The 12,156-nt window shown below is 40.8% G+C and overlaps 1 protein-coding gene across 1 annotated transcript in view; it reads right to left on the reverse strand.

Moving 5' to 3' along the window:
• Positions 1-4,188: 4,188 nt before the first annotated feature.
• Positions 4,189-12,156, reverse strand: part of LOC306934682 (breakpoint cluster region protein-like) — a 103,860-nt gene continuing 95,892 nt past the window's right edge. Inside the window, exons 22-23 of the mRNA XM_079517360.1 lie at positions 7,464-7,626; positions 4,189-5,830 (exon numbers count right to left, since the gene is read on the reverse strand). Coding sequence (XP_079373486.1) covers positions 5,741-5,830; positions 7,464-7,626 — 253 coding nt within the window. The 3' untranslated portion in view covers positions 4,189-5,740. The remainder of the gene's footprint in view (positions 5,831-7,463; positions 7,627-12,156) is intronic.

The following is a 12,156-nucleotide window of genomic DNA, read 5'->3' on the forward strand; positions in this document are numbered from 1 at the left end:
GCTACAATTACAATTACAATTTAGGCATTTAGCAGACGCTCTTAATCCAGAGCGACTTACATTAAGCAAGAACAAAAGCATGGGAATACATCACATATATAAAAAGCATTTATCAAGAAACATGCGTAAGCTAAGAACAGACTCAGTGAGCACATAGCACATAGCACAGAAAGGCCGTCATATAGGCAGACCTGGCTCCCTGCAAGAGAAGACACACTATGAAGTGGAATTGGAAACTGAGCTACATTTCCTAGCCGCCTGTCCACTGTATCAAGACATCAGAGACACATACTTCCCACAGATTACAATCACCCAAGGAGAGTTTGAAAACATGAGACTAATGACATATCTGCTGGGCGATTCGTGCGAAGTACAACAACAATACAGACAATGCAGGAAATAGTACACTTAAACAACCTTGGAAAAGCTTACCCCACACCTTTCCTATGTGGATATATATATATACTGTCTGTAAGCCAACTATTTCTGACAGCAAATGCACAATTCATATGGTTTTGTAAGTTAGATTTCCCTCAGATGCAATGTATAATACTGTAGCTCTGTGTACACATAATTAATATTCCCTTTCAATTGTTCCACCTTTGCTTTGGCAATGTTAACATGTTTTCTCATGCCACTACTAAGCCCTTTGAATTAAATTGTATGTATGTAGCTGTTTTTGGCTAAATCTTAGATAAAAAACATGCATTTCAAATACTGTTATTGATTAATGAGTGTTATTGTTCAGTTAATAAGTGTAGTGACACACACTTATTGCAATACCTTTACTCTTTGAAAACCTATGAATTACACACTGTGAAGCAGAGACTTTCTCATTTTTGACCACAAGGTGGTACATCAGCATTCAGCAACTACCAGCTCCTTTTTCACCTGGCCCTCCAAGTCTGGCATTTCTTTCCCAGTATATGCTAAAGCCAGTAGTAGCCACATGCCAAGAACAATAAGAATAGATTATACATTTAAAGAGAAACTTCAAATGATTTTCTTTGTAAACTGTAAACCTATACAATTATTATATATCCCCAGTGTCTGTGTACTTACCCATCCATGCACCCTTATCCCGTATGTCAGGGCAGATCACCCTCTCCACATATATAGCTTCCCAAGCACTCCTTCAGCTGGGGTATGGACCCTGGCCATGCCCCTCGGCCTCTCTCATGTCATGGCAGTGCATGGCCATCTGGCCAGCCCAGCATGTATATACACTGTACGCCACTGTGCCTTTCGGCAGCCTCCAGGGGTGGCAGCAGGAGAGAAATGGTCATGCAGGTGTTCTCAGTCCCATCCTGGAAGACCCGAGGCCAACGCCTGAAGAAGCTCAACCCCTGGACCCCGGCATCGGTGCAGGGCAGCAGTACAAGCTGTGAGGGGGGGGGGGGGGGGCAGGATATAGGACCCATGGAGCTGTTTGGCCCTCCAGTATGGACCAGCAGTCATAGTCAATGTAGTCATGATGTGGCCTGGGCCCATGGCTCAGCGGTCCAGGCACCTTGGCTGGTAGTCCAAGTCTGGCAGTGTGCCGCGGGTTCGACTCCCGATCCCGACGGCTTTTACTGCATGTCACCACCCCCTCCTCCCCCCCCCCCATCTCCCTCACCTCCCTCATTTCCTGTCAGACTACTGTCTGTACAGAAACTATAGTAAAATACGCACATCACTTCATGGAGGTGCTGGGTTCAAAAAGTAACATAGGAAAAGAGAGGAAGCCGCACACTCATATGCTCCGAAGGATAAGTTTATTGACTATGGTCAATAAACTTATCCTTCGGAGCATATGAGTGTGCGGCTTCCTCTCTTTTCCTAGACTACTGTCTGTGCCTCCATACAAAATATAAAATAAAGGCGAAAGCCACAATAAAACTTAAATAAAAAAAATAAAAAATAAAAAAATGTAGTCATGATTTGCCATGAAGTGGACCTCTCTCTCTCTCTCTCTCTCTCTCAGGTCGAGACTGTTGTTCAGGCAGAGTTTTGTCTCTTGAGATCTCAGACTGACACATATAGCCAATCTTCTTTACACGCGCACTCCTTTCTCCTCCACTAATCACCGAGCTGTGACTGCCATTATGTGATGCGGATGTCATTCATAGATGGCAGTTCCTTGGCAATGGAGCACATTCATTCTATCAGTTCCATTCAGGGTCCATCATCATTGCCATGTTGTCTTGTTGTGGTGGACATTCAGTATTAAAGTGCGTGTTATGATCAAAATAAGAACATGATAATGGTGTGTAAAAAAAAATGTTTTGCCACGAACATGACCAAAGTTGGTGACCACTGTTCCCATTGTCCTCTCACAGACCCATTTTCCACCAGTTGGTTCCCAATGGCAACCGGTTCAGTTCTTTTTGGTTCTTAGTCCATGAGCCAGAGCTCCAAAATTGGAACGTTAATTATGATTTGAGTGTGCAAAACCATACCTATATTAGATTGTTATCACCATGAAACTTCCCCAATTGATTACTTACACGAAGACAATGATTTATTATACAACATTTAAAATGTGTAATATGCAAATGAGGCATTATATAGGAAAATATGCAAAAATTGTAAAATATGAAAAAACTACTACTGTGGAAGGGTTATCATATATTTATTTACTTGATATTGATCCTATAAACAATATAATGTAGGTATAGTTTTGCTCACTCAATTCATTATTAACGTTCCAATTTTGGAGCTCTGGCTCATGGACTAAGAACCAAAAAGAACTGAACCGGTTCCCATTGGGAACCAACCGGTGGAAAAGGGTTCACAGTGGCTCAGATATATAGGCTACGGTTACCTGAAAATGTAGCCAGAAAAACCAAGAAAATGGTGGTGACTCGACTCGACATTTCGTTCCACCATCAAATTAATTAATTTGCAGAATTTACTCATTTGTCATTTTAATGTTAGGCTATAAAACCAATCTGGGAACACATCGGTAAAAAAAAGAAGGAAAAAAACTGTGCCTTTTGCTGCTCTGAATCTGTTCTTGAGAGATTAGGCTATGACAAAACTTTAAGGATAATTTAAGCCTCAATTCTGTAAGATACCACTGGTTGAAGGTTGGATCAGATTGACAGTATACCTGTATCTCCTACCAAGCATGAGTGCTATAGTGCATTGGATTTCAACTTTTCTTTTTCTTTTTTCATTTATCATTTATTCAGCATTTGAGCCATGGACCACCATTTGATGACAATTAGCCTCTCAGACCCAAACTAAAGAATATTTTTGATATCGTTTCATGCTTTATTGATGTGGCACTGGTACCATATAGGAGAAAAAACAGGCAAAATAACAATTCTTCTACATTCTCTAATTGTGTAGACTTCTTGTAAATTAAGTTATGCAGATGTTTAAAAATAATTCAACTCCCGAGAGTTTACACTCTCAAGAGTTTTAAAGGTCTATAAGGGTCCATTTGGTTACCAACACTCCATCATTTAGCTGGGGCTCAAGGACCACTGGTGGGTGGTCCCCGGACCACAGGTTGAAAACCAAAGCTATAGTGTAATAAAACTAGGCACATGCTAGCAGTGTTGTTTTTGGCAGCAAAATTTGATTTTAGTTTTAATTTTCTTTTGAATCGTTTTCATTTAGTTTTAGTCACATTTTAGTCACCTGGAATGTTTTAGTCGACTAAATGTCATGCGATTTTAGTCGACTAAATCTAGTTGATTTAGTCGACTAAAATTTATTTTGGCGGGCCTTGATGCCGTCGTAATGGCAGATTTTATACTTGCTGAAAATAGCCGATCTACAAGCTCACAACGCATCTGCTATTTTCATCATGCAACCAAGTGTAAAATGACTTATACTGGATCTCTTGTCCACTATAGTCCCTCCCTAACATTTTAGTCTAGTTTTTATCCGTTGACGAAATTGTCAATACTGTACATTTAGTCTTAGTTTTAGTCATCATGGCTTAGTTTTCATTTAGTTTTCGTCAGTGAAAAAAGGTAGTCGACGAACATTTTTCATCTTCGTTTTAGTCGACAAAAACAACACTGTACCTGGAACCAATGACCTTTTATAAAAGACCAGCAAGCTTGAACCTTTGGGCAACTCCAAAGAACCTGCTTCAACGTATTTTCAATTATTTGCGTTTATTTTGGGTTTTAAACTGCAATAGAACACAGACTGTGTTCAGAGGACAGAGGAAGCAGCACAAGATTCATATGTAATCAACGTTTTTTTATTTACATGAATCATACATCATTTGGTAGTGCTATTCTTGTATTAAGGAATCACAGGGAGTTGTTGCTTAAAATTGACAGCGTTGTGGGTTATGGGAGTGTGCTATAAAGTGGCTGAATATTTGTTTCAACGGTTAATGTTTTGTTTTTCTGTTGGTTTCAACTGTTAATGTTTTGTTCTTCCTCAAAGCTCTTCACTGAGCTTTGAGCATTGTGTCATATCAATAATAGAGGCAACGACAGCAGGCAACAAGCAGTGTAGTAGGCCTATATGAACATACAGTAAACTCCTAGAACAACATCCCCCTGATCCCTCCTAGGACACTTTGCAATGCTTTGCAAATCTGTGCCAAAACAGTGCTACAACAGAGGACATTCTGGAACATTAAATAATAAGCAACATATAGTGTGTCCAGATGCTTTCATTGATGTGACGGCGGACTGGTTTTTGCCCTATCATGGTAAAACCCTAACTAACCCCCCCCTAAACTAAAAGGAATGGATTAAGCAGTACAAAATATTTTGTTGTCCAAATAAACCCAAGGACAACAATAACTGAAATAAAAAGTGACACAGGGAAGACGAGTACAAAGCAACACACAGCACAGAATACGTTCCATGATGTGTGTAAGGAAGGATTAGATTAGGTCTGGATAGCCTCTCTGGGGCATCGTGGTTGCTAATTCCTGGAATTATTTGATCCTTGCTTGTGAAATACCCCCTCCCAAAATGCAATCACATTCGCGCGCGCACACACACACATAGTCACACACAGTCTCACACACACACACACACACACACACTCTCTCTTTGGTTGCACACCACCAGAAGGGCCGGCCGTGAGCTTAGTAGGGCAATGTACAAATTGTATAACAGAGAAAGAAAACAAATAAAAGGTACATTTTCAGGTCAACATGCCTGCATGTTGTGTGTCTCAGTCTCATACATTAAGTTTTGTACAAAATTAAGAGAGTGTTGTAAACATAATGAAAATGTTCCTATTGGTTATCAGCAGGGAAACATTGGCACATTTACTTTTTTTATATAACAAACTCAAAGGTTTCTGGGTGGAAATTAACATAAATGAACATACACACAGAGAAATATCTACCCTTCCATTCACTCGCCCATCCATTCAGCCATGAATGCAAAGCAAAACACGCTCTATACAGGCATGGAATGGAGGAAAATATTAAAATAAATTGTTCTAAATAAAACAAGTTGTAAATTACATAGAAACAAAACAAGGAATGATGTGTATTGACTATGTTTTTTCATTTGCGAGACAGCAGATAAGTAAACAACAATACACCAATGCACATCAACACTATAGTTGTGTGGTGTAGCCGTTTTCCAGTTAACAATGCGTGGCTGGCGCCACCTTGTGGCTGAACTGAGAAGCATCTTCGGTAAATCCAAACATTACTGTATATGGCTGCTCTCAGTAGCCTTCAGCGTTCATTCAGCAGCAGGGATATACCGGTCCTGAGCTGGAAGGAAGCTCACCCTTTTTCCTTAACAATTCCAGGTTCGTGCTATACTTCAGTAGAGAAGAGAAGGCTCTGACGTTTGCTGTCGGGTGTTGGAATGCTCTCAAGTTGAAGGAAATACAGTAGGACTTGTACCTGCAGAGATAAAAGGATACATACATCATTTTATATTACCTGCGTAGCCAGACAACTATTCCACTATCTCCGAATGCTATATAGAGTCTTGAACTACACCTCCCGAGTAATTTGTCATTTCCGTTCACAAACATATATTTAAAAATATCTTTAGAGCTTTTTTTCTTTTTTACTTTCCATTTCCGCTAAGCAGCAAGCTATATTACGCTTAGATAATTTGTATTTATATTAGAATACATTTGCGTGGCTGTAAAGACGAAACGGAAGTGGGGAGGAGGCTTCACATCCGCTTTATATTGTACTCATGGTCAAGCCGCTGCCACACTATCGAAAGAGCTGCGCACGTTCTCGGCTGCGCGCAGCTTAAAGCTTGAGTTTTTAGACAGCTGGTGGATGGAAATTAAGCTCCACCTCCGCTGAATTCTTGCGCGACGGCCAGATTCCCGGAAACGCTCTCCTCCGCTCAAGTCTTAAGCGGAGGTGGAGCTTCTTTTCCATCCACCAGCTGTCTAAAAACTCAGAATTTAAGCTGCGCGCAGCTTAAGAAGTGCGCAGCTTAAGACCGTTTTGCGCTATGGTGTGGAGACGGTGTCAGAGCTGTCAGAGGTGTCAAAAATGAAGAGAATCATAATACAAACACGGTAAAGAACAAATACATATTTATCATACAACGTAAATAGTTGATGACAGGGACGTGCACTGTACACATAGACATCAACGGGGGCTTCAGCCCCTGCCCTTTTATACCCGTCTGTAAAACAACTACCCTTTCCAGACCACAAATGCAGCATTTACTATATGGTGAAAGAAATGCTAAATGCCACTCATTTCCATGCCATACCGGAAGGCAGCATTCAGGAGAATTGCATTTTTTCCCCCCGAAGTCTCCTGAACTTGAACACAGTATTTTGCGTTGAACAAATTTGTTTAGAAATCCATGTCGTCTGGAGACAGTGTGGCCACAAGGGAGCGGGCCATGAGACCATTCTGTGTTTTGAGATACCTCTGACTTGTTCCTTCTTATTGCTGGGAAATATCCCTGAAGAGTTTCTAATACATGATAAATATTTAATCAAGATCCTCTTAGCAACAAGTAAGAAAGCGATCACACGACGCTGGTACCAACAGGACCCACCGACGAAAGAACATTGGATGGACATTACTGAGGAACTGTATGTTATGGAAAAACTAACGTTCATACTTAGACTACAAGAGGATAAGTTCTATAAAAAGTGGGAAAAGTGGGATCTCTTCTCTCAGCCTAACGATAATGCAAGAGGATTTCAATGAATGTATCTTGTAATATGAAAAATGCAGCTTTGTCTTTTGTTTTTGTCTTCCTATTTTTGTTCTTTTTTTCCCGTATTGTCTTTGTTTTGTTTTGTTGTCTGTCTTTTCATCAATAAAAATTAAGTGATAAAAAAAAAAGTCGTATACACCGCATCTCCACTAGCTAAAGAGTGCAGGGTTGCGCCCCGAAAATAGCAGATCTACAAGCTCTCAACGCGTCGCGCTGCGACGCGTTGAGAGCTTGTAGATCTGCTATTTTTTGGTTCAAAAGTGCCCTCCTAGCGGGATTTCAGCCCCCTGCCTCTCTAATGCTCTCTGCACGTGCCTGGTTGACGAACCTTACCTGAGACATAACTTCCAAGGACCAGCTGTCGTTCATAGAGATGGGCTGTGTGGAACCGCTTGAGATCTTGCTGTCTTTCTCCGAGGGACGGAGCAGCGTGGGCCCAAAGACTGTGGCCAGGTTGTGGAATGACATCTTGTTCACGATCTCATTGTCAGCAATCCTATATGAAGCACAAAGCAAGTGTTGATTTCGTCGACTTAAAAACTAAGACGGAAAATGTTCGTTGACTATTTTTTTTTCACTGACAAAAACTAAATTGAAACTAACTGAAAACTAAGCTACGATGACTAAAACTAAGACTAAATATATTGTCAATTATGTCAACAAATACAAACTAGACTAAAATGTTAGGAAGGGACTAGTGGACAAGAGATCCAGTATAAGTCATTTAACAATTAGTTGCATGCTGACAATAGCCGATCTACAAGCTCACAACGGTTGTGGGCTTGTAGATCAGCTATTTTCAGCGAGTGTAAATTGAGCCATTGCGATGGCGTCAATGCCCGCCAAAATACATTTTAGTCGACTAAATCAACTGTAGATTTAGTCGACTAAAATCTTATGATATTTAGTCGACTGAAACTAACACTAACACATTCCCCGGTGACTAAAATGTGACTAAAACTAAATGAAAACTATTCAAGTAGAACAGAAGAGGCTATTGGAGAAGCTGCTCTGGGATAAAGACACATGATCTGATGCAGGACAATGCTACTAGGCCTATGACAGGAAGAGACAAGATGCCATCTTAGGCCTCAATCACACTATTGAGACGGCTGTCTTGTCCGTGTTGTAAGACCCGGATACATTTCTACTTGCAAAAAAGAGATTTCAACCTTACTACTACTTTGTACTGCTAGGACTTATGTTAAAAAAATATGTTAAAAAAGAAAAGAAAAAAAGTTTAATGAAAATGTTATGCACATTAATAATAATTATTAAAATAATAATAATAAATTAATAATTTACATTCGGTGGATATCTTTCACAATAATACATGATACATGTTCTAGACATTCTAATGATCACACAAATATATGTATTACATGCATTTTAGTTACTTTTATCAGGGTTAAAGATTAAAGGTCATAGGTCCAGAGATTTTGAAGTTGTGTAAATCTGTGCCTCTGTGGGGGGTATTTATATGCAAATATCATGACCAATGGCATTGCAAGACTAAACAATGAACATCAATGATGATGTTTAGGTGAAAAAAATAATAGAAAAAAATGTATAATAATTAAGTGATTAATTAAAATAAAAATGTTACCGAGAAGCATCGTTGAGTCTTACCGGGATGGCCGCCCCAAAAATGTTTGATGAAACCATGTGACTTCCATTGGAAATGCATTGGGGCGGCCATTAAACACGGACAAGGCACAAGACACGAATAAGACAGCCGTCTCAATAGTGTGACTGAGGCCTTAGGCCTCATTCACACGTACCAAACACCAATCAAGCAAATGTTTGGTCGTTTTTTTAGGCCACCACAATGCTTTTCCAATGGGAGTCACATGGTTTGACCAAACATTTTTGTTTGATGAGGGGCAGAAGGCTTCGTACACACATAAAGAACAACTGTGCTGTGCTCTGCCTGTGTTTCATGGCCGCCCCAATGCTTTTCCAATGGAAGTCACGTGGTTTGACCAAATACTTGTGTTTGATTGCCCCCGCTCTCCCCATCACACACAAAAATGTTGGGTCAAACCACGTGACTTCCATTGGAAAAGCATTGAGGCGGCCATGAAACGCGGACAGCACAGAGCATGTTCGTCTGTACGAAGCCTCAGGCCTAGTTCACACCTACACAACAAATGTTTGGTCCGTGTGTGATGCCTGATTGCTTTTTGATTGCTGCTCCAATTCATTTTCAATGGGAGTCACATGGTTTGACCAAACATTTTTGTTTGATGAGGGGGGAGCAATCATTAATCAGCGATCAAACACAAATGTTTGATCAAACCATGTGACTCCCATTGGAAAAGCATTGTGGTGGCCCAAAAAAACAAAAAAACGACCAAACATTGCTTGATTGGTGTTTGGTACGTGTGAATGAGGCCTCAGGCCTCATTCACACGTACCAAACACCAATCAAGCAAATGTTTGGTCGTTTTTTTAGGCCACCACAATGCTTTTCCAATGGGAGTCACATGGTTTGACCAAAAATGTTTGTTTGATGAGGGGCAGAACACCACCAGAAATCAGCAAATCAAACACAAATGTTTGATCAAACCATGTGACTCCCATTGGAAAAGCATTGTGGTGGCCAAAAAAAAACCAAAAAACATTTGCTTGATTGGTGTTTGGTACGTGTGAATGAGGCCCCAGTGGGAAAGTATTGGGGAGAACAGTTCATTTGGTTAGTACTGGTGGCAATCGTCCCAAGCATCGTCTGGGCGAAGGACGAGATTCTACTCGTAAAGTTGATCTTCCTAATTGCTTAATTGCACTCAGACAGTCTTTGCTGCCAACACACCGTGAGGCTTCGTACACACCTTTCGGACACACAGATCTGTCCGACCGACCACTGATTACATTTTTATGATTTGATGCCTCCATGTCCCACAATGCTTTGCGCGATTTGGGCGGTGCTACGACACGCGGAAATAGATGCACATATGTTCAGTGTAGTTTTCTTGACTGCAGCAACAGCTAGCGGGAGTTTGTCGAGGCCGTTTTTCACACTCCAAGTTCACTTAGGCCACTTTCACACCTAAAGTTCGCTTAGAAGGTCCGGATCAAGGACCAAGGACCAAATATTTGCATTTTGATTTTGGTCCGTTTGGTGTTCACACTGGACTTTGTAAAGCGTACCAAATATGTAAACAAATAAGCGAACCAAATAGTGAAAAAAAGAAAAGAGGTCATTTTACGACGGAGGGAAAAATAACATGAGGGGGTGCGGGAAATCACTGTCTACAATTTTTCACACAGAGAGAAGAGAACAGCAACATGAATCATGATTGCAGCAACAACTTGAAATTGCATTAATTCTTAATAATTATTTTATTAGCCAAATAAGACAACAGATGAACAGAGGAGCAGGTGTTTGAACAATAATGTGCTTGCTGCTGGTGCATACAATTCACCGGAGACGTATAGCCTACAACAAAGTATCCCCGAATCCCGATAAAAAGGACTTTTCTTCCATGTGTGCACCTTAACCTGATTCGATATAGGCCTATGTTATTTTTGCGCATCAAATCGACGGGCATTTCCATGTCATCTTATGGTTTAAACTTGAAGCCGTGCTGGTCAGTTAAGCTTCAAGTCAGAACAGCTCCGCTGCAGTTGACCTATATCACGTCTTTTGCTATAGTGATGTAATCAATTAATCATTTAGGACCACCTGTGTAGCTTATTTAACATTTGCTCCATTGGCTCTTTATGCGTGCGGCCGTGCGCTAGAGCGAGACAGGATGATTTTAAATATTTCTCTGTCTGCGTCTCTCCCATAGAGCTATAAAATATATCGGGTCTCTCCCCCCACATGTGCGCGCGTCATAACTTTGCGTGGTGGCGGTGGCGCATGCTTAAAATAAACAGATCTACAAGCTTACATCGTGTACCATACCGTAAGTACCATTCGTGTCGATAACTTGTATATCTGTTATATTTGCGCATGTGAACCTCGTACGCTGCCATTACATTTCTACTCTAGGCTACTCATAGACACATATGCGTCTACTATTAAAATCAATAGTGATCCCCGTAAAAAAGACATGCTTTTAGAACTAATTATTAATGCAGCCTCACAACTGCCGAGGCCCGACGGCTATTTTGGCTATCGTCCTGTATTTCTGTATATAGAATAGAACTTGGAGACAGCCGTGCGCAACTTGGACTCTCCAAGTTACGCATGGCCGTAGCCAAAAGAAGACATACAAACAAGCGATATAATAGTCTTTGTCACATAACTCGGAAGACTACAGCCTAAACCCCACCCAGTGCTGTCAAGAACGGAAGTTCTATCCTATTAGTTGGCGGTTAAAAACCACCCTTCTGTCCGATCTGAAGTCCCACCCTGTTCGTTGGCTGTTTTGACTACAAGGTGTCCGATGTGTTTGTTGTGCCCTCCGCCCCCACATCGGACAGGTTTGTCCGATCAAACGACGTGACTCCCATTGAAAATGAATTGGAGCAGCAATCAAATAGCAATCAGGCATCGCACACGGACCAAACATTTGTTCTTTAGGTGTGTACGCAGCCTGAGAGGGATTTCATTTTTTTGCTCGTTTCCCCAGTCCACAGTCAACATTAAAGTATGTAGGGTATATTTGGGTGAAATTGGGGACTGAAAAGAGAGAGAGAGAGACTGTTACAAGTCATGTATTAAAAAAATACTTGAGTGCAACCTTAGTAGTCAGTACTTGATCGTGTGGGATAGCTGGAATACACATCTGGAAAGACTGAAGGTTCTCTAGTATATAATGCCTCCCATACAGTTACACTACAAGATTTTGGAAAGATTAAAGAAGAGGGAAAAAAAGACATTCTAGTCTAATTTTAAATATCTTTCCAAAATCTTGTCAAAAATCTTAAATCGTATATGGGAGGCTTAACCCCTAGAAAACTATGCTGAGTATATGCTGAGTACAGGGCAGGCATTGAATTTCAATTTCATTTTAGGAGCAAGGCCACTTCAGGGCACACATGTCATAGCCTGGTTAATAAACCAGACCGAATCAGC

Source organism: Electrona antarctica (assembly GCF_951216825.1).
Source record: "Electrona antarctica genome assembly, chromosome: 12".
Taxonomy (NCBI): domain Eukaryota; kingdom Metazoa; phylum Chordata; class Actinopteri; order Myctophiformes; family Myctophidae; genus Electrona; species Electrona antarctica.